General features: G+C 50.0%; 1 protein-coding gene across 1 annotated transcript; it reads right to left on the reverse strand.

Annotated features, from left to right (window-relative positions):
- Positions 1 to 214: 214 nt before the first annotated feature.
- efhc2 (EF-hand domain (C-terminal) containing 2) lies at positions 215 to 22,811 on the reverse strand. Its single transcript, XM_056288964.1, has 14 exons — positions 22,630 to 22,811; positions 21,324 to 21,509; positions 16,069 to 16,219; positions 15,621 to 15,844; positions 15,094 to 15,345; positions 13,598 to 13,736; positions 11,875 to 12,040; positions 11,642 to 11,784; positions 11,313 to 11,509; positions 10,642 to 10,775; positions 10,180 to 10,374; positions 8,834 to 8,926; positions 5,561 to 5,660; positions 215 to 331 (listed from the first exon to the last, which is right to left on the reverse strand). Exons 1-14 carry the CDS (start codon positions 22,699 to 22,701, stop codon positions 215 to 217), a joined length of 2,169 nt encoding a protein of 722 aa, XP_056144939.1. The 5' UTR covers positions 22,702 to 22,811.
- Positions 22,812 to 22,923: the final 112 nt, after the last annotated feature.

Raw genomic sequence — 22,923 nt, forward strand, 5'->3', positions numbered from 1 at the left:
CACACACACACACACACACACACACCTCCCAGATCTTCATACCAAGGTTAAGAGTCCTGGTTCTACACTGTTCCCAGATGGTAGAAAATCAAAGCACAGATGTCTGTTTGCAAATGGAATCCAGCTTGTTTAATTAAGGGGAAAAGATGCAGTGTGTGTGTGTGTGTGTGTGTGTGTGTGTGTGTGTGTGTGTGTGAGGTTATCATTGTTGGGTCTACTGCGGTGGCTGGGTGTCGTCTGCGGGGCGGCTGAAGACGTTTTCCATCAGCGGGGAGTAACGGACGTTGTTCATGGTCGGACCGCCGCTCTCATCACTCCGGTCACCATCCAGCTGGAGATTGTGGGAACACACAAAACTGAATTATACCCCCCCCCCCACCAACCCAGTAACTATTTTGAGTTTCAGAAAAACAAACTTTAAAACTGAGAACATGCAGTAAAACCTGGGAAGTAAGACAACATAATGGAATCAGAAAGTAAGAAACGTTGAATGAGTCAGTCTTGCATTTGTACATGAAGGACAAAATCAACAACTGATAATGAGAGAAACCTAAACTTCTCCTTGACACCATGAAGCTATAGTAAAAGTGACCAATGCCGGGGCATCCGGGTAGCGTAGCAGTCTATTCCATTGGCTACCAACACAGGGATCACAGGTTCGAATCCCCGTGTTACCTCCGGCTTTGTTGGTCGTCCCTACAGACACAATTGGCCACGTCTGCGGGTGGGAAGCCAGATGTGGGTATGTGTCCTGGTTGATGCACTAGCGCCTCCTCTGGTTGGTCGGGGCGCCTGTTTGGGGGGGAGGGGGAACTGGGGGGAAGAGCGTGATCCTCCCATGCACTATGTGCCCCTGGTGAAACTCCTCACTGTCAGGTGAAAAGAAGCAGCTGGCGACTCCACATGTATCGGAGGAGGCATGTGGTAGTTTGCAGCCCTCCCCGGATCAGCAGAGGGGGTGGAGCAGAGACCAAGACGGCCTGGAAGAGTGGAGTAATTGTCCGGGTAAAACTGGGGAGAAAAGGGAGAAAAATCCGAAAAAAAAGTCAACAGTGTCCTAGTGTAAATTCTGCATTCGGAGTGAGGGCATGACATGAGACGTGGGGTGAGTGCATGACAGGAGACGTGGGGTGAGTGCATGACAGGAGACGTGGGGTGAGTGCATGACATGAGACATGGAGTGAGTGCATGACAGGAGACGTGTGGGGTGAGTGCATGACAGGAGACATGTGGGGTGAGTGCATGACAGGAGACATGGAGTGAGTGCATGACAGGAGACGTGGGGTGAGTGCATGACAGGAGACATGTGGGGTGAGTGCATGACAGGATACATGTGGGGTGAGTGCATGACAGGATACATGTGGGGTGAGTGCATGACAGGAGACATGTGGGGTGAGTGCATGACAGGATACATGTGGGGTGAGTGCATGACAGGAGACATGTGGGGTGAGTGCATGACAGGAGACATGTGGGGTGAGTGCATGACAGGAGACATGTGGGGTGAGTGCATGACAGGATACATGTGGGGTGAGTGCATGACAGGAGACGTGGGGTGAGTGCATGACAGGAGACATGTGGGGTGAGTGCATGACAGGATACATGTGGGGTGAGTGCATGACATGAGACGTGGGGTGAGTGCATGACAGGAGACGTGTGGGGTGAGTGCATGACAGGAGACGTGGAGTGAGTGCAGGACATGAGACAGGGTTGATCAGTTTGCTAGCTGGGTCAGTGGAAGAGGTGTAGAAACAGAGGGGACATGTCTGGACATCAGCAAAGACCAAAACCACCATCAAGAATCATTTTCCTATTCAGGTCTGATGGACATGATGTTCCTGTGAGGTCATGACCTTTAGGAGGAAGAGAGATGCCGTCAGAGTCATGGTGGCCATGTGAGGTCATGGCCTTTAGGAAGAAGAGAGCTGCCGTCAGAGTCATGGCGGTCGTGCGGTCATGACCTTTAGGAAGAAGAGAGATGCCGTCAGAGTCATGGTGGCCATGTGAGGTCATGGCCTTTAGGAAGAAGAGAGATGCCGTCAGCGTCATGGCGGTCATGTGAGGTCATGACCTTTAGGAAGAAGAGAGATGCCGTCAGAGTCAGGGCGGTCATGTGAGGTCATGACCTTTAGGAAGAAGAGAGCTGCCGTCAGAGTCATGGCAGTCATGTGAGGTCATGACCTTTAGGAAGAAGAGAGATGCCGTCAGCGTCATGGCGGTCATGTGAGGTCATGACCTTTAGGAAGAAGAGAGATGCCGTCAGAGTCAGGGCGGTCATGTGAGGTCATGACCTTTAGGAAGAAGAGAGCTGCCGTCAGAGTCATGGCGGTCGTGCGGTCATGACCTTTAGGAAGAAGAGAGATGCCATCAGAGTCATGGTGGCCATGTGAGGTCATGACCTTTAGGAAGAAGAGAGATGCTGTCAAGAGTCATGGCAGGCGTGAGGTCATGGCCTTTAGGAAGAAGAGAGATGCTGTCAAGAGTCATGGCAGCCATGTGAGGTCATGACCTTTAGGAAGAAGAGAGCTGCCGTCAGAGTCATGGCGGTCGTGCGGTCATGACCTTTAGGAAGAAGAGAGATGCCGTCAGAGTCATGGTGGCCATGTGAGGTCATGACCTTTAGGAAGAAGAGAGATGCTGTCAGAGTCATGGCGGTCATGTGAGGTCATGGCCTTTAGGAAGAAGAGAGATGCCGTCAGAGTCGTGGCGGTCATGTGAGGTCATGACCTTTAGGAAGAAGAGAGATGCCGTCAGCGTCATGGCGGTCATGTGAGGTCATGACCTTTAGGAAGAAGAGAGATGCCGTCAGAGTCAGGGCGGTCATGTGAGGTCATGACCTTTAGGAAGAAGAGAGCTGCCGTCAGAGTCATGGCGGTCGTGCGGTCATGACCTTTAGGAAGAAGAGAGATGCCGTCAGAGTCGTGGCGGTCATGTGAGGTCATGACCTTTAGGAGGAAGAGAGATGCCGTCAGAGTCGTGGCGGTCATGTGAGGTCATGACCTTTAGGAGGAAGAGAGATGCTGTCAAGAGTCATGGCGGTCATGTGAGGTCATGACCTTTAGGAAGAAGAGAGCTGCCGTCAGAGTCATGGCGGCCATGTGGGGTCATGACCTTTAGGAAGAAGAGAGCTGCCGTCAGAGTCATGGCGGTCGTGCGGTCATGACCTTTAGGAAGAAGAGAGATGCCGTCAGAGTCGTGGCGGTCATGTGAGGTCATGACCTTTAGGAGGAAGAGAGATGCTGTCAAGAGTCATGGCGGTCATGTGAGGTCATGACCTTTAGGAAGAAGAGAGCTGCCGTCAGAGTCATGGCGGCCATGTGGGGTCATGACCTTTAGGAAGAAGAGAGCTGCCGTCAGAGTCATGGCGGCCATGTGGGGTCTAGCGAGGGAGGAGTCTTGGTGGAGTTTGTGAAGGAGCGCTGAGGAGCTGATCAGACTGAGCGATTAGTTCAAAGGACTGTGTGAGGAGGACAACAGCTGGAAATGGTGATAGAGGAAAAGGAACAAACCAAGAGAGGAATGTGTAACGCCTACACACACACACACACAGACACACACACACACACTCTCTTGTTTTCTTCATAGGTCTCCTGTTTGTGTGCTCCCTGTGGTGAGGCTAAATAGGCTTTACTTTGTTAAGACACAACAACACAAACCTCCCCTGTGTCCATACACCCTCTCTCCTCTCTCCCTACACCCTCTCTCCTCTCTCCATACACCCTCTCTCTCCATACACCCTCTCTCCTCTCTCCCTACACCCTCTCTCTCCCTACACCCTCTCTCTCCATACACCCTCTCTCCTCTCTCCCTACACCCTCTCTCCTCTCTCCATACACCCCTCTCCTCTCTCCATACACCCCTCTCCTCTCTCCATACACCCTCTCTCCTCTCTCCCTACACCCTCTCTCTCCATACACCCTCTCCTCTCTCCCTACACCCTCTCTCTCCATACACCCCTCTCCTCTCTCCATACACCCTCTCTCCTCTCTCCCTACACCCTCTCTCTCCCTACACCCTCTCTCCTCTCTCCATACACCCCTCTCCTCTCTCCATACACCCCTCTCCTCTCTCCATACACCCTCTCTCCTCTCTCCATACACCCCTCTCCTCTCTCCATACACCCTCTCTCTCCATACACCCTCTCCTCTCTCCCTACACCCTCTCTCCTCTCTCCATACACCCCTCTCCTCTCTCCACACACCCCTCTCCTCTCTCCATACACCCTCTCTCCTCTCTCCATACACCCTCTCTCCTCTCTCCCTACACCCTCTCTCTCCATACACCCTCTCCTCTCTCCCTACACCCTCTCTCTCCATACACCCTCTCTCCCCTCTCCCTACACCCTCTCTCTCCATACACCTTCTCTCCATACACCCTCTCTCCTCTCTCCCTACACCCTCTCTCTCCATACACCCTCTCTCCTCTCTCCCTACACCCTCTCTCTCCATACACCCTCTCTCCTCTGTCCATACACCCTCTCTCTCCCTACACCCTCTCTCCTCTCTCCATACACCCTCTCTCCTCTGTCCATACACCCTCTCTCCTCTGTCCATACACCCTCTCTCCTCTCTCCATACACCCTCTCTCTCCCTACACCCTCTCTCTCCATACACCCTCTCTCCTCTCTCCCTACACCCTCTCTCTCCATACACCCTCTCTCCTCTCTCCCTACACCCTCTCTCTCCATACACCCTCTCTCCTCTCTCCCTACACCCTCTCTCTCCATACACCCTCTCTCTCCATACACCCTCTCTCTCCCTACACCCTCTCTCTCCATACACCCTCTCTCTCCCTACACCCTCTCTCTCCATACACCCTCTCTCCTCTCTCCCTACACCCTCTCTCTCCATACACCCTCTCTCCTCTCTCCCTACACCCTCTCTCTCCATACACCCTCTCTCCTCTCTCCATACACCCTCTCTCTCCCTACACCCTCTCTCTCCATACACCCTCTCTCCTCTCTCCATACACCCTCTCTCCTCTCTCCCTACACCCTCTCTCCTCTCTCCATACACCCTCTCTCCTCTCTCCCTACACCCTCTCTCCTCTCTCCATACACCCTCTCTCCTCTCTCCCTACACCCTCTCTCTCCATACACCCTCTCTCCTCTCTCCCTACACCCTCTCTCTCCATACACCCTCTCTCCTCTCTCCAGTGCTTTTCCTCGTGAGTCTGCTTGGTCTTACACACCTTCCTCTCAACATTTTCTCCCTTTTTCTCCCCAGTTGTACCCGGACAATTACCCCACTCTTCCAGGCCGTCTCGGTCACTGCTCCACCCCCTCTGTTGATCCGGGGAGGGCTGCAGACTACCACACGTCTCCTCCGACACATGTGGAGTCGCCAGCCACTCCTTTTCACCTGACAGTGAGGAGTTTCACCAGGGGGACGTAGCGCGAGGGAGGATCACACTCTTCCCCCCAGTTCCCCCTCCCCTCAAACCAGCGATCCCCGTGTTGGTAGGCAACGGAATAGACCGCCACGCTACCTGGACGCCGGTCCGCAGTCAGTGTTTTTAATGATTATTTCGTTTTATGAAGCTTACCCCCCTCCCCCCCCCCCACCTTCAGAGTGGCTTCGTGCAGCAGCGGGGCGGCTGGGTTCTCCCTCCAGTCGATGCCAGACAGAAAGGCATGATAGTTGATCTTGTCCTCCTCTGTAAACCTGTAAGAGATGGACACACGCATCACAGAGAGGTGTCTCGATGCATGCTCAGTAATCCAGGTCAGAAACTCAAAGAAGGTTGAACCAGTTCATGTGGACAGATAACGTTTCATCACTCAACGCGGGGGTCGCCGGTTCAAATCCCCGTCTTACCTCCGGCTTGGTCGGGCGTCCCTACAGACACAATTGGCCGTGTCTGCAGGTGGGAAGCCGGATGTGGGTATGTGTCCTGGTCGCTGCACTAGCGCCTCCTCTGGTTGGTCAGGGCGCCTGTTCAGGGGGAAGGGGAAACTGGGGGGAAGAGCGTGATCCTCCCACGTGCTACGTCCCCCTGGTGAAACTCCTCACTGTCAGGTGAAAAGAAGCGGCTGGAGGAGGCATGTGGTAGTCTGCAGTCCTCCACGGATCAACAGAGGGGGTGGAGCAGAGTCCAGGAGAGCTTGGAAGAGTGGAGTAAATATATATATATATATATATATATATATATATATATATATATATATATATATATATGGGTGTGACCATTAAGTAGAGTTTGGATGGCCATGTGTACTATTCTCAGAGGGTTGGGGAACTATTCCCCAGTCTTACAATGCTGTGATTGCAACAATCCCTAATCCTCAAAAGTCAAAGTGTCTTTATTGTCCCTTACAGGGAACTCAGTTTGCAGCCAGTATAAAAAAACTCTCACACAAAAACAAAACATGCAAAAACTAAGGCAGATCTAGCAACAGCACATCGTGGGCTAGGAGAACCAAAGGAGTTCAAACATACAGACCAAGGAAACGAGCGATCTGCAGACAACAGATGAATACTGTCGACCATTTAACAAGTGGATGGCACTGGGTACAAAGGAAGCCTTGTATCTCTTAGTCCTAATACAGGGCATCCTCAACCGACCACCTGAGGGTAACAGCTCCAACTCTGGCCGAAGGGGGTGACCTTGGCACTCCAGAAGGGAAGTAGCCTTTCTGAATACCTTACTGTGATAAAGGTCAGTAAGCCGGGCTTGACTTCTCCCTGAGATCTTACTAGCCCACATGATGAGTCTATCAAGCCTTTTTTTTACTGGCCAGAGTCAAGTTACCAAACCAAGCAACAATACAGTACACTAAAACTGTTCCAATGAAACTTGTATAAAAGAGAGTCATCCTCTGGGAGGAGACATTACATGTCCACATTTTCCTCAGGAGAAACCGTCTTTGTTGGACCTTCTCTGATGTGGAAGCAACCCGAGTTTCAAAGCACAACGTGTTGTGGAGAACAACCCCCGCATATTTGTGGCTGTCCACAAGCTCAATGTCAGCACCTTTAATGCTGGTTGGTACAGGACCAGGAGGAGTCTTTCTAAAGCTGATCAGCATGTCTTTAGTTTTAGACACATGTAAGTGGAGAAAGGACTCATCACACCAAGACACAAATTCATCGACCACAGATCCGTGTTGTTCTTCCTCCCCTTCAAGAACTTACAATCACTGAATCATCCGCAAATGTGAATATGTGTCTATTGGTGTGGTTGCTATAGCGACAGTCATTAGTGTACAAGATGTAGAGTAACGGAGAGAGACAACAGCCCTGAGGGGAACTGGCTGAAGAGTACGAAGAGTACAGCTGATTGGAAAAAGCCATTAACCCTCACAAACTGGGACCTATCAGTCAAGAAGTCCAGTATCCAGCCATCTAGATGAAGATCCAGTATGAAGAGCTGAATTAGCTTTTATGCTAACAGATGTGGCTGGGTCGTGTTAAAGGCAGTGCAGAAATCTATAAACAACAGCCTGGCATGAGCATTTGTCCTCTCAAGATGGCGCTACAGAAAATGTAAAAGTGTTATCGTGGCATCTTGTACACCCCTATCGGCCCTGTATGCAAGTTGCAGTGGATCACGGGATTTTTCCACCTGCGCTACAACCTCTGTAAATAGTACACATGATCAATGCTCACACCCATATTTGCATATGAACCTGGTCGTTGGCTGTGGTCGTTAGGCACTGTATTGTTTATAAGGGTGGGGTACCTGCAGTCAGGTGAGACTAAAGAGGTCACTTAGATGACGATGAAACGTTTCTGTCAGTAAACGTTGTGTCTGAATGAACTGGTTCAACCTTCCACGGTCACAGAGAGGAGCTGAAATTCCTTCGGCAGAAAAGTAAACCCAAAGCAAATGAAGTAAAACACTAATCGCAGGGCTGCGAAGGTAAAACGTGTTCAGCAAGGACTGCGAAATAAGTCAAGAAGTTACAAAACAACTCAGAATTTCTAGTTCAACATAAAAATGAACAACTCGGTACTCAGCGAGCCTTTCGGACGGATCAGATCATGAAACCACTTTGCTGAGCTGCTTGCTTGGTGAGATTATCAAAACATTTAATGACTTTTTAGAATATTTGGCAGCTGAATCCCTGTAATTCCTGCAATGATTTAACTGTTCCAGAATATCAAGAAAGGGATCTTTCCTGTTGTCATGGATTGTCTGTTTCATCTGATCGTAAGCAGCCATGACTGAAGACTCAACAGGAGGCATTGCATTGATGAAGAAGACAGATGAAAATGATGAAGAAAACAGAGGGACGGTTCATTGTCTCATCTTTGGACAGGTCAGAATATCTAGATTTAGCTTTAAATATGTTGGCTGGTTTATTTGTTAGGGATTTTGCAGTCACGTTTCGTCTCTCTCCACCCCATTAATTTGATTGAATACAGTTTTTGTGAATACATCAGTCATTATTTTATTGTTGCTGTGTCTAATTCCTGTATTAGTAGACTGGTGTTGGTCTGTTTCACTCCCCTCTCTTCTGTTTGGACTCAAAACAGTAATGCTTTGCCTGTGTGTCCTTGTTATTTTCTATATATTTTTTATTTTTGGGATTTTTTTTCTCCCCAATTGTATCCGGCCAATTACCCCACTCTTCCGAGCCGTCCTGGTCTCTGTTCCACCCCCTCTGCCGATCCGGGGAGGGCTGCAGACTACCACATGCCTCCTCCAATACATGTGGAGTCGCCAGCCGCTTCTTTTCACCTGACAGTGAGGAGTTTCACCAGGGGGACGTAGCACGTGGGAGGATCATGCTGTTCCCCCCAGTTCCCCCTCCCCCTCGAACAGGCACCCCGACCAACCAGAGGAGGCGCTCAGCAAGGGTTTTAACGCGTGGCGGCGTGCGGCGGTCTCTTACTTGGTGAGGAGAGCCATCAGCAGGTCGTCTGCCAGCGGCAGCTGGAAGGTTTTACAGATGCTCCGGGTCTCCTGAGCGGACAGACAGCCCGTCCTGGAAACACACAGACGAACAGAGACACAAAGCTTTCTCTTATCCAGAAAGGTCCAAATGGGAGTTGTCGTATGTCGTGTGTTGGAGTGCAACATGAGCTGCTGGCCTGTTTCTAGCTTGTCCAAAAATGAGAAAAACTCATTGTATTATTTTAACCTGTGCTGTCGGCAGGCCTGGCGTACAACGCGGGGAGTTTGCGTGCCGGCGCGTCCTGGACGGTTTTAACCTGCAGGTGGAGTTCAGGTTCTCCACCTGCAAAGACAATCTTTATTAACTAATTAACTCCGTCCTTTGGATGATCTGTGGGATGACGAGCGCAGGGTTTTGTGGTACATTTATAGCCCCCGCCGGCCCCCCTCTTCAGCATGTCGGATCGGCCGAACAACCAATCCGCGATGCTTCTCCAAGAGGGGGGGACGGTCGCCACAAGTGAAACAAGGAGACGGAGAAACAAAACCTGACGATATGTACGTGACAAGACAGAGACGCAGAAACAGACGCCGACGCGTCTTCGGCAAAACGTAATTAAACGGAGCTTATCGGTATCAATTAGGGCAGCAGTTACGGTGCTAAAGAAGAAGGCTGAAAAAAGGGGGAGACGGACTAAGAAGAAGGGTGTCATCCAGAGAGTGTGTGGGGCAGATGCTAGCGGTGTGTATGATTAGTCCCAATAAATTCTGCCGTCTGAGATTCGCAGCTTATCATAGTGCCTCCGAGCAGCAGACAGGCCCTGCGGTTGTGCAGACGCCCCACGACCACGAGAACCGCCAACCGACAGCCCCGCCCCCCACTGGAGATGGCCAGGGCCCCGCCAGCACCCATGACCAGCCAGACAGGCAGTCCCCCCACCGCCCGTTAGAGAAACAGAGAGGGAGAACGAGAGTAAATGACTTCATTTGTGTGTGTGTGTGTGTGTGTGTGCACGCGCACACATGCGTGCGTTTATGCGAGTGTGCGTCCGTGTGTCTTTCCTGGCTTGAGGAGCTGCAGGTCTGAGGAGATCATCTGGTTCCAATGCTCCACTCACACTGCTGGAACTAATCAGCTCTGTAAGATATGAGGCCACCGGCTGCACAATTGATGCCTTGTTGTGACGCTATCTGTGTGTGGGAGCGAGACATGTGTGGGCTGGCGTGTGAGCGCACACATGCTGAGGTGTGTGTGTGTGTGTGTGTGTGTGTGTGTGTGTGTGTGTTGCTGCTATTTCTGTTCACCTCATGCCGTTTATCTGAGTGTGTGAACACAGTCCTCACCGGCGTCGGTCTCGGTGTACGAAGACTCTGCACATCTCAGGGAACTTCTCAAACTGTTTCCTCTTGAGGCGGTCCTGCACCACGGCGAGCAGGAAACCCACCTCCGCCTCAGGTGGCTCGCGCTCGGAGAAGAAGCGGCCCAGCGTGATTACCTCATGTTCGGACAGACCGCACTGCATGCCCATCAGCAGATCCCTAACCCCATGTGCACACACACACACACACACATACACACACACAAGATGAAGCATAACATCCCATTCAGCATCTCATTTAGAGACGAGACACTGCTCCTGTTGGATTGTGCGTCACAGAACCCATTTCCAGCTGGAAATAACGTGACGTTATACCAGGAGACGTCATCTGGATCAGGAGCGGCACTTGTTGTGTTTAGGTAGGACAGTTTAGATAGAGGCATTGTAATTCTTGTGAGCTGTCTTGCTAAACTTTGGATCAGCATACCTGAGGGATTGGTAGGGGATAATTCCTGTCTTGGCCGGGTCACTTTGACCCAGGAACTGCCCGATCTCGATCTGCTTCTCCTCTGGAATGGAACGCAGCTTGCTGAGGATGGTTCCCACGTTGGCCTTGGAGAACTGCACACACACACACACACACACAAACACACACACACACACACACACTCATTAACCACATGGACTCACGTCCATCTTACACAAACACCAAATGAAGGGTATTTTTATTTGGTTGGGAAGCCTTGTGCTCCAGAAGTGGCTGGTGTGAATCCAGGCGGGGCGATCAAAAGAGCAAGACCACCCAAATGGCTTATGGGCAAGGCTCAGCGTTTTCGGTTTTTACCGATTTTCCACCAAAAAATACCCAGATTTTTTTTAAAAGGAGCAGGTCGGTTTAAACGGATTTTCACCTAGATTTTATGTTTCCACGGAGCCAAAAGTTGTTCCTGTTCATGTGAGGTTATGTAACAGTTTCCTCTTGTGGCGAAATGCGGCATGCCGGCTGGCTTTGAGAACTAAAAACCGAAAACGCTGAGCCTTGCTTATGGAAGACCACCAAACTAATTACTCATAACAGCTAAACAGTGTGCTGCCTGCTGGCAGAAATGAACCCTGTATGAGCAGAAGGAGACGGAAGACCCCTCGGCGGCCCCTCACCTCCTCGGCATGTCGCTCCATGTAGCTGAAGGTATATTCGTCAGCGTCCACCAGCTCGAAGAACTTGTTGTTGAGGTTGAGGGTCACACCAACATACAGATCCTGGGCTGAGAAATACTCCGGCATCTCTCTCCTAAACAGATCCTGTCCGGGCTTCTTGACACGACTGCGCTCCAGGAACTTTCCACCAAGCACACCTGAAGGACCAGCAGGACTTTATTTTTCATTTGGTTTCGTTGAAATGTTGGGATCAGAACCATGTCTGGCAGTCGTGATGTTCATCAGAAGAATCCCAGCTTAAATCCCAAGGTCGTTTCGGAGCGGCCTACCTGAGTTTTTCTGTGGGGGTTCAAATATTCTGATCGTGTCGTCACAGAGGTAGAAGGAGACAATGAACCCCCGGTCTCTGTTGACGGGGTCGTTGGTCACCATCTTGGCACGAAAACGCAGCACATTACCCTCAAGGCCATTTCTGGATAGATGAATACACATGCAAGTATAAGGGATTATCACCAAAACATACAAGCACACACACCATGCGCAGTTTGAAGCCCTGTCCAACCTGTCTTTGTCCATGAATTTGCGGAGATCTTTCCGTGGCGGTTTGGGCAGCAGCCCCTGACAGGAGCACAGTGAATCCTCCTCTGAACCAAAGCCATTGTAGGGGGGCACCAACTTTGGGGGCTTGGGAGGTGGGGGAGCTTTGTATTGCACTGGAGTGAAGTCCTCTATGAGAAAGAGAAACGGAGGAAAGATGAGGAGAAGCAAATGGAAAAAATGAGGCGGAGGAGGTGAGGCCAAAGAACGAGATGGAAAAAAGTAATCCATCCCTGCAGGAGCCTGGGTTTGGCGGTAACCCTGAGCTGACCTTTGACGTCTGAGAGTCACCCTGGGCTGTCCATCACAGTGACCTGACACCGGGAGGTGGGCTGTGACTAATACAGTGTGCCCCAAAACCTGCCTAGACCCGAGTGGCCCGGCTCACTCCTGTCACTGATGGAGGAAGACACCCAACTCCTGGTATCTGGTGTCAGCTGCTAGGACAATGGAGCTCAATACAGTCAACGCTACCTCGACATCGTCAGCCTCAGTACAACATCATGGCCTTTATTCTGGCTGTTAGCATTGTTTTTTTGGGGGGGGGGGGGTTTACACATAAAATCTATTTTATATTATTTGGACAGGTGCAGTGGTTAGTGCGGTCGCCTCACAGTAAGAAGGTCCTGGGTTCGAGCCCCGGGGTAGTCCAACCTTGGTGGGCCGTCCCGGGTCGTCCTCCGTGCGGAGTTTACATGTTCTCCCCGTGTCTGCGTGGGTTTCCTCCCACAGTCCAAAGACATGTAGGTCAGGTGACTCGGCCATACTAAATTGTCCCTAGGTGTGTGTGTGTGTGTGTGTGTGTGATGGCCTGGTGGTCTGTCCAGGGTGTCTCCCTGCCTGCCGCCCAATGACTGCTGGGATAGGCTCCAGCATCCCCTCGACCCTGAGAGCAGGATAAGCGGTTCGGATAATGGATTGTTTGGACAGCAATGTTTTTCTACCAACCTGATAAAGGTTCAGATCCTCGTGAAGACTCATTGTATGGGTCCAGTCCAAAGTGATGAAACATTCCTCGAACCAGAGCAAAACATTTCAGCTGCTCCTGTTTCTCACGAGCTATGGTGTAGTACTTCCTCTGTACAGGATCACCCCGTGCTGAAGACCTGCTCACAGAGCTGCGCTGTGGCCGCTGTGAGCTCTTACTGCCCTCATGTGGTTAGACAGATGAAGTGCAACTATGAGACCACGTACGTGTGTATGTGTGTGCCTGACAACGTGTGTGTGTGTGTGTATAAATGTGGAAATTGTAGTTTGTAGCTTAAAGCAGTAGCAAATGACAGTATTAGTTAGTTGAGGTGGGGTTTCCTCTAGAAGAAGACCTAATTCCTCCTGTAGTTCCCCTCCAAATTAATGCTGTAATGTGTCTTGGATGTACAAGACAAGGTATGTCACATTATTGTTGTTATTGATGATTTAAAAAAAAGTACATGAAGCTGACTGAGACATTCTAGACGTTTGGCTTTACGGAGATATCCTGTTTTAAAAGCATGTAGACTGGTTATGCGGTGGAGACACTTTGAAGCTTAAAGAAGTTTATCAGCTGAAGCTGTCGGTGTCCTGATACCAACGTTATGGGTAGGACATCAGATCCGTACTTCTTTATCGAGAAGAGATGGTGGGAGTCTAGCAGCAGACTGCAGCATGTTATCTCTGCTTCATAGTGCTAGCAAGACGGGCTTACTTACCTATGCCGTATTTGGAGCGGTAGTACTCTTTGGTGAAGTCGTCACAGTCACAGATGAGCACTGTCCTGCCCCACACGTTCACCTCCCCACCCACAGCCAGATCACCGTCCCTATAGAACTCCTCACGGACCGCTCCTGTCTGCAGACATGGAGAGACAGACAGACAGACAGACAGACAGACAGACAGACAGACAGACAGGTAGACAGACAGGTAGACAGAGATTTACAACCTTGTGGGCTGATTGCACAGCCCACACAGATCATGTACATGTACTGTGGTCTATGGGTATTGTTGGCACTATGTACAGTTCTAAATATTAGGTTTTGTATTCTGTGTACTCTTAGACTGGGTTTTTATGTGCCACTGTTACAATACAATGTCCATCCTGCCTGCCTGCCTGCCTGTCTGTCTGTCTGTCTGTCTGTCTGTCTGTCTGTCTGTCTGCCTGCCTGCCTGTCTGTCTGTCTGTCTGGCTAGCTAGCTAGCTGGGCCTGTAATGAGACAGTGCTCTTACCATAGTGTCACTGCCCTGACCAACATATTTTCTTGTTTTTACTCAGGCTGGTGACATGTTTCCATGGTTTCATCGGATGTTTGTGATATTGGGCTACACAAATAACACTGACTTGACTTGTACGTATTTCCTGCCAGATGTACTTTGAGGCGGCATAGAATGTAGCATCCTCCCTGACCTGACAGACCAAACACATTAGGAAAGGTGCATGGAAGCATTCTGCAGACCAAACCAACACACACACAGTCCAAAACCTCCCAGTACAATGCAGACACACAATAAATACCCTTCACATCCACTCATTTATGACGAGAGACAGAGCGACAGAGAGCGACAGAGAGAGAGACAGAGACAGAGTGACAGAGAGCGACAGAGAGAGCGGGAGAGAGAGAGAGGGAGGGAGGGAGAGAGAGTGAGAGAGAGTGAGAGAGAGGAGAGAGAGAGGGAGGGAGGGAGAGGCAATCAGAAAAATAAACAGGAAGAATATTTGAGTGATTTATCTTAAAGGACAAACTTAATTTGTATCTGGGGATGTGAGGCTCAGATCAACCTTTTGGGTTGACATTTAATGAAAGGCACTGGAACAAACAAAATGACAATCACTGGACTGGAAGAGAACAACACACGTGTACACACGCACACAGACACACACACGCACACAGACACACACAGAGAGAGACAAAACAAAACAGGACTAGGGGAATGATTGGGGCCTGGCTGTCTTTCAGGATGAATCAGGTTCTGCTTGGTAAGGAGAGGAGAAAGCCAAACGGCTGGAGGGAGACCAGTGGCTGTCAGAGTGAATGATCCCTCCATGAAGAGAGGGATGGAGGGAAAGAGACAGAGAGAAGTCATCCGAACGGAAAGAGAGGCGTCTCTGGCCTTTCCGTCTGAGGACGCCGCTGAGCAACGAGCCGTGGAAACCAAGACGACTGCTCTCTCTTTCCTGTGTGTGGTTTCTGCTCCCCCACCATGGCTCACCTTTGGCAGTTTGCCGCGGTGGAGGAACTTCGGCGCGACGTCTCGTCCGGAGTTCGGCTCGACGACCTCGCGGATCTCCACGGTGTCGTCAGCCAGGAAGTAGTGCAGGATGAGCTCGCGCGGGTCCCCGGACACGCTGTCCGTTTCGTACCAGACGCAGTAGAAACGCAGGACCTTGCCATCATGGTCCAGGAACTGCTTTAGCGTGTCACGCCGCTGGTATGGACGGAGAGGCTTCATGCTCTTCTCCATCTGGATTGAGAAACGTGGAGCCAAACACAGAAGAGTTATTAGGAGCAGGACAATGACGCCAAGAGTTTCCTTCCAATGTACATTTTTGAAAAGGTCACCATTACTCAGTGTTACTGAATACGTCCCATCATTTGTTTCACTTCTGTGTTGTTTGTGTTCTCTCAAAGTACAGCAATGCTAAAATGAAATACAAACTCTTCATGTTCACATTTACAGACAATCTCTCTCTCTCTCTCTCTCTCTCTCTCTCTCTCTCTCTCCATGTTACTGTCTACCTGTTCCCGCAAGTTGCTGTACTGGTCTTCAGGGGTGGCGGTAGGAGCATTTAGCCGCACACCCAGTTTCATGAGGAAGGTCCTTGTGAATGCATCGCAGTCGGTCACGGTGAAGGTGCGTGAGTAAAGCACCAGCTGCTGGTTGAGGTTGAAATGGTACACGTTGTAGAAGAGCTCATCATTCGGGGGAGGCAGCGGGATGCGGTGGCGGCGAATAAGTGTTCCTGCCACAGAGATAAGTAACAGGATGAAAAAGCAGTGAGTCTCGGTTTGGCTGAGTTGAGTATATCTCATCTTGTAACCTGCCCCTTACGAAACCGGATATAAGACCCAGACGAGCTGGCCAAGCAATGCAGGCGCAAGGCTGCATCTTCACGTCGTCTTCACATGAGCTTGAGTCACGCCACACTTTGACGTACAGTAAGGTAGGGTAAACATCCTGTCTCACCTTGAGGGATTCCACTGTTCTTATACTTTCGTTCAACCACCTGTATGGTATCATCCTCCAAGTAAAAGTAGATCATACACCTCCTAATTCTGTTGGTCTCCTCCCTTGTCTCACACATGGCCTCCTGGAAATATGCCTCAAAACACAAAACCTGGGAACAACAAAAAGGTTGTTGCACATTATGCATATTTCATATCTGTACTGTGCAATGTTTTGTTAGTTCATATGTATTACTCTAGTACAGAGTTAATGACCACCACCAGCACTGTTGGCCAGCAGGGCGCCGGGGGAAACTGTGCTACCGTTGGGCGAAGGAGAAGGAGAGGGGGAAGGCATGTGCAGAGGCACCAGGAGAGGAGGAAGGGTAGGAGTGTGGAGGTGAGAGTTAGAACTTTGAATGTTGGCACTATGACTGGTGGCGGGAGAGAGCGAAGGGAGGTATACTGAGTATGCAAGAGACCAGGTGGAAGGGGAGTAGGGCCAGGAGCATCAGAGGTGGGTTCAAACTCTTCTACCGTGGTGCGAATGAGAGGAGAAATGGGGTAGGGGTCATTCTGAAGGAAGAGTATGTCAAGAGTGTGCTGGAGGGGAAGAGAGTGTCAGACAGAGGGATGAGTACGGTTGCAATTGCCTGCCTCCATGCGTGTCCATCCGGTGTTCCATGTTTCTCTCCTGAAGCCCGTCTCCACCAGCCCCCTGTCTCCGCCCGTTCCACCCCCGCCTCCTTGCCTGATCGATGAGCTGCCTGCCTATACAGTTAGGAGGATTCTGGACTCCCGCCGGGTGCATCGCAGCGTCCAGTATTTGGTGGACTGGGAGGGCTATGGGCCGGAAGAACGGTGCTGGGCTCCAGCGTGGGACATCTTGGACCGGAGCCGGGCTATGGGTACGTCAGGTGCCGTCCCTGGGAGGGGGGTACTGACATGACCACTGGCCAGAGGACCAGCAGCCAACAGGTGACATGTCCCGATCTGCCTGCAATCAGCCAGTATGAGTTGCACCTGTGCTTTGATTGGCCTGTGATGATGTGCAGCTGTGCATTGATTGGCCTGTGATGACGTGCAGCTGTGCATTGATTGGCCTGTGATGATGTGCAGCTGTGCATTGATTGGCCTGTGATGATGTGCAGCTGTGCATTGATTGGCCTGTGATGATGTGCAGCTGTGCATTGATTGGCCTGTGATGACGTGCACCTGTGCATTGATTGGCCTGTGATGACGTGCACCTGTGCATTGATTGGCCTGTGATGATGTGCAGCTGTGCATTGATTGGCCTGTGATGACGTGCAGCTGTGCATTGATTGGCCTGTGATGATGTGCACCTGTGCATTGATTGGCCTGTGATGATGTGCAGCTGTGCATTGATTGGCCTGTGATGATGTGCAGCTGTGCATTGATTGGCCTGTGATGATGTGCAGCTGTGCATTGATTGGCCTGTGATGATGTGCAGCTGCGCATTGATTGGCCTGTGATGATGTGCAGCTGTGCATTGATTGGCCTGTGATGATGTGCAGCTGTGCATTGATTGGCCTGTGATGACGTGCAGCTGTGCATTGATTGGCCTGTGATGATGTGCACCTGTGCATTGATTGGCCTGTGATGATGTGCACCTGTGCTGGGGACTATTTAACGGTGTTTTTCAGAAATTTTTTGGTCGAGTCTCGGAGAGGATTCACATCAGTCTGTGGAAGCGCTGGGATCCTGTACCCTCATCTGCCTCCGCTGTGTGAGAGAGTGTTTTGCTTAGTTTAGTATTTTGTGTTTATTCGAGTTTGCATTATTACCTGCCCTGTTTGGCAGTAGTCTTTTGTTATTGTGTGTTTTGCTGAAGTCCATTAAAGAGACTTCGTACTTTACCAATGGCCTCTGCTTCTTCTCTGCAATTGGGTCCAAATACACAGTGTTACGGAATATGGAGCTGCCAGGGAAGAGGAGAAGAGGAAGGCCAAGAGGAGGTTTATGGACGTGGTGAGGGAGGGCATGCAGGTGGCTGGTGTGGCAGAGGACAGGAAGAGATGGAAACGGATGATCCGCTGTGGCGCCCCCTAACGGGAGCAGCTGAAAGTAGTAGTAGACTCTAGTACAGAGTTATGTCTAACGTGTCTGTCGATTTGCGTGGACTACGTATTTTTTAATACATCTTATAAATCCATATCCGGTTTCAATGTTATATCCTTCTCTCCCTCCAATGTATGACTAATTTTTTCTTGTCTCTTCTCTAGTGTATGTGAATGGTTTGTGAGTCTCCTCTGTGTGCATGTGTAGTCTTTTTGTTTCATCTTTTTCATTGTTCGTATCTAGTGTAAAGCACCCTTAGGTTCTTTGAAAGGTGCTGTACAAAACTGAGTTATTGGTGTTGTGGTCTGTCCTGTCAGGTCTCCATGGTGATGGTGGTCATGTGGCTCAGGTCCTGCGCTGTTCTGGTGGCATCTGGACACTGCTTGGCATCCTCCTCCTCATCATATTGTTCATATATCTTATAATTCTGTTATCCTCTTTCAGTGTTGTATTGTGTAAACGACATCCATTGCACGTTGTCTGTCTTGGGAGAGAGATCCTCCTCTGACGCTCTCCCTGAGGTTTTTTTTTCTGCCTGTTAAACGTTTTTTAAAAATTTTTTTTAAGGACGTTGTTCCTTATCCGATGAGGGTCAAAGGCCAGGATGTTGTGTTGCTGTAAAGCCCCCTGAGGCACATTTTAGTTTGTGATAATGGGCTACAAAAAGAAAATTGACTTGACTACTGTGGTACCATGCCAAGGACTCTGTCTATCTATCTGTCTAACTCAACCACAGGATGCATTAAGCCAGTGCATTCTTAGCGCCGCTCCCAAGCCTGCATAAATGGGGAGGGTTGAGTCAGGAAGAGCATCCAGTGTAAAATCTTTGCCAAATCAAATATGCGGATCATAAATCAGATCTCGATACCGGATCGGTTAAGGCCCGGGTTACAAACAACGACCACCAGTACTCTTGGCCAGCAGGGTGCTGGTGGAAACTATGCTACTGTTGGGCAAAGGAGAAGGAGAGGGGAGGCAGAGCCGATGATCAAATGGTGGAAGTTGAAGAAGGAAGACTGTTGTGTGGAGTTCAGACAGGAGTTAAGACAGGCACTGGGTGGTAGTGAAGAGTTGCCAGATGGCTGGACAACCACTGCAGAAATAGTGAGGGAGACAGCTAGGAAGGTACTTGGTGTGTCATCAGGACAGAGGAAGGAAGACAAGGAGACTTGGTGGTGGAATGAAGTACAAGAAAGTATACAGAGGAAGAGGTTGGCAAAGAAGAAGTGGGATAGAGAGGTGAAGAAAGTAGACAGGAGTACAAGGAGACACAGCATAAAGCAAAGAGAGAGGTGGCAAAGGAAAAGGCGTATGGTGAGTTGTATGACAGGATAGACACCAAGGAAGGAGAAAAGGACTCGTATCAATTGACAGGACTGAGCTGGGAAAGATGTGCAGCAGGCTAGAGCAATTAAGGCTAGAGACGGAAATATGCTGACAAGCGAGGAGAGTGTGCTGAGAAGGTGGAAGGAGTACTTTGAGGGGCTGATGCATGAAGAAAATGAGAGAGAGAAGGTTGGATGATGTGGGGATAGTGAATCAGGAAGGGCAGTGGATTAGTAAGGAGGAAGTGAGGGAAGCGAAGAGTGGAAAGGCAGCTGGTCCTGATGACATACCTGTGGAGGCATGGAGGTGTTTAGGAGAGATGGCAGTGGGGTTTTTAACTAGATTGTTTAACACAATCTTGGAAAGTGAGAGGATGCCTGAGGACTGGAGAAGAAGCATACTGGTACCGATTTTCAAGAACAAGGGCGATGTGCAGAACTGTAGCAACTACAGAGGTATAAAGTTGATCAGCCACAGCATGAAGACATGGGAAAGAGTAATAGAAGCTAGGTTAAGAGGAGAGGTGATGATCAGCAGCAGCAGTATGGTTTCATGCCATGAAAGAGCACCACAGATGTGATGTTTGCTTTGAGAATGTTGGTGGAGAAGTATAGAGAAGGCCAGAAGGACTTACATTGTGTCTTTGTAGATTTAGAGAAAGCGTAGGACAGGGTGCCGAGAGGAGGTGTGGTATTGTATGAGGAAGTCGGGAGTTGCAGAGAAGTATGTAGGAGTGGTGCAGGATATGTATGAGGGCAGTGTGGCAGTGGTGAGGTGTGTGGTTGGAATGACAGATGGGTTCAAGGTGGAGGTGGGATTACATCAAGGATCAGCTCAGAGCCCTTTCTTGTTTACAAAGGTGATGGACAGGTTGAAGGACGAGATCAGGCAGGAGTCTCTGTGGACTATGATGTTTGCGGATGACATTGTGATCTGTAGCGAGAGTAGGGTGCAGGTTGAGGAGAGCCTGAAGAGGTGGAGGTATGCACTGGAGAGAAGAGGAATGAAAGTCAGTAGGAGCAAGACGGAATATATATGCGTGAATGAGACGGAGGACAATGGAATGGTGAGGATGCAAGGAGTAAAGGTGACAAAGGCATATGAGTTTAAATACTTGGGGTCCAAAGTAACGGGGAGTGCGGATGAGAGGTGAAGAATAGAGTGCAGGCAGGGTGGAGTGGGTGGTGAAGAGTGTCAGGAGTGATTTGCGACAGAAGGGTACCAGCAAGAGTTAAAGGGAAGGTTTACAAGATGGTGGTGAGACCAGCTATGTTGTATGGTTTGGAGACAGTGGCACTGATGAAAAGAAAGGAGGTGGAGCTGGAGGTGGCAGAGTTGAAGATGCTAAGATTTTCACTGGGAGTGATGAAGAAGGACAGGATTAGGAACGAGTATATTAGAGGGACAGCTCAGGTTGGACGGTTTGGAGACAAAGCAAGAGAGACAAGATGGAGATGGTTTGGACATGTGTGGAGGAGAGATGCTGGGTATATTGGGAGAAGGATGCTGAATATGGAGCTGCCAGGGAAGAGGAGAAGAGGAGGTTTATGGATGTGGTGAGGGAGGACATGCAGGTGGCTGGTGTGACAGAGGAAGATTCAGAGGACAGGAAGCGATGGAAACGGATTAAACAACGGATGATTTAATGTTTGGATACTAAAGATTGTAGTCAGTAACATGATTTACGAGATCATTAAAAAAATAACCAAATTAACCCTTAAAAATGTACAGAACTGTGATCTACTAAATCACCTGCTACTTATCCTAGTTGTAATCAGACATGCTGTCATTCCATTACATGTGATTTAATACTCTGAGGACCAAAACTGTCTCCAAGCAATAATATATAGATGAATCCAATCAAAACTTTACCTGTTTGTCAAAGGCCAGCCATGATGGGAGACCACTGCCAACTCTCGGGTAGGCGGAATAATTTGGTACATTCTTCTGTCCCTCCAGCAGCTCTCCTCCGATGCCTTTTTTCTCTGAAGACCTCAGCATAGCCACCTCATTAGAAAAGCCAAACTGTTGGGATTTGTGGAATGTCTCCTTCCCCAACTGAAGAAGGAAATTATTATGGCGTTCAGATTAACGCCGAAACTGAGTCTGTAATGCAGTAATAGTATATTATTTTTTTCCCCAAAAAATATTTTTTCTTGACAATAAACCCGGAGATAGAAAACCGCCTTTCACTGAAGAATCAGCCATGACAGCCGCTCCGGGACTGATGCTACGCTTGTGTAAGGAAGGGCCAGATCTCGTCACTCTGTTTAACGGGGAAGGAAACGTACTAATTTTGATTTCATTGCAATTTTAATGTATTTGTTTTTATTGAAAAGCGACGTTGGGTGTTAGAAAAGCACTATATAAGTTTAATTTATTATTATTATTTATTATTATTAAGGAACCGTCATGCTGCCCAAAAAACCTGTTTTGGACACCATCCTTCCCCACAGACCATCCTTCACCACCATCCTTCCCCACAGACCATCCTTCCCCACAGACCATCCTTCCACCATCCTTCCCCACAGACCATCCTTCCACCATCCTTCCCCACAGACCATCCTTCCACCATCCTTCCCCACAGACCATCCTTCCACCACCCTTCCCCACAGACCATCCTTCCCCACAGACCATCCTTCCCCACAGACCATCCTTCCACCACCCTTCCCCACAGACCATCCTTCCCCACAGACCATCCTTCCCCACAGACCATCCTTCCACCACCCTTCCCCACAGACCATCCTTCCCCACAGACCATCCTTCCACCATCCTTCCCCACAGACCACCCTTCCCCACAGACCATCCTTCCCCACAGACCATCCTTCCCCACAGACCATCCTTCCCCACCATCCTTCCCCACAGACCATCCTTCCACCACCCTTCCCCACAGACCACCCTTCCCCACAGACCACCCTTCCCCACCACCCTTCACCACAGACCACCCTTCCCCACCACCCTTCCCCACAGACCATCCTTCCCCACAGACCACCCTTCCCCACAGACAGTTCACCGTTGTGGGTTGCGGAGGCCTACGTGGGCGAGTGACCTCCAGATGAAGTTCCCGCCACAGCTGGCGGCCATGAGTTATTGACTCTTTTAGAACGAGCTTCGCCACTAAGGACGAACTGACCCGTCCTCCTGCAGACCGTCGGTTACGCTTCAGTCTGTCACTTACGTGTTGTTTACGAGGATATCCCGGCAGAAAGGGGAGCGCCATGGCGTCTTTGTTGAAGCACGACAGATCCATTTAATTCAGCTTCAATCCGATTTAATTTGTTTGGATTCAGACGCTGTTCGTTTCTCCTCCGCGTCTTGTCGGTTTGGTTCGTTGCTTAGCGACCAGTTGAAGAGGGCGGGGCTGGTTTGAACCGCTGAGAACGAGAGGAATGACGGACAGGTCAGCGCGCCCCCTGCAGTGACGCGCTTCTCACCGTGTAAACTTCTGAGCTTCAGAATAAGAGCCACGTCT

Source organism: Lampris incognitus, chromosome 11, assembly GCF_029633865.1.
Source record: "Lampris incognitus isolate fLamInc1 chromosome 11, fLamInc1.hap2, whole genome shotgun sequence".
NCBI classification, from domain to species: Eukaryota; Metazoa; Chordata; class Actinopteri; order Lampriformes; family Lampridae; genus Lampris; species Lampris incognitus.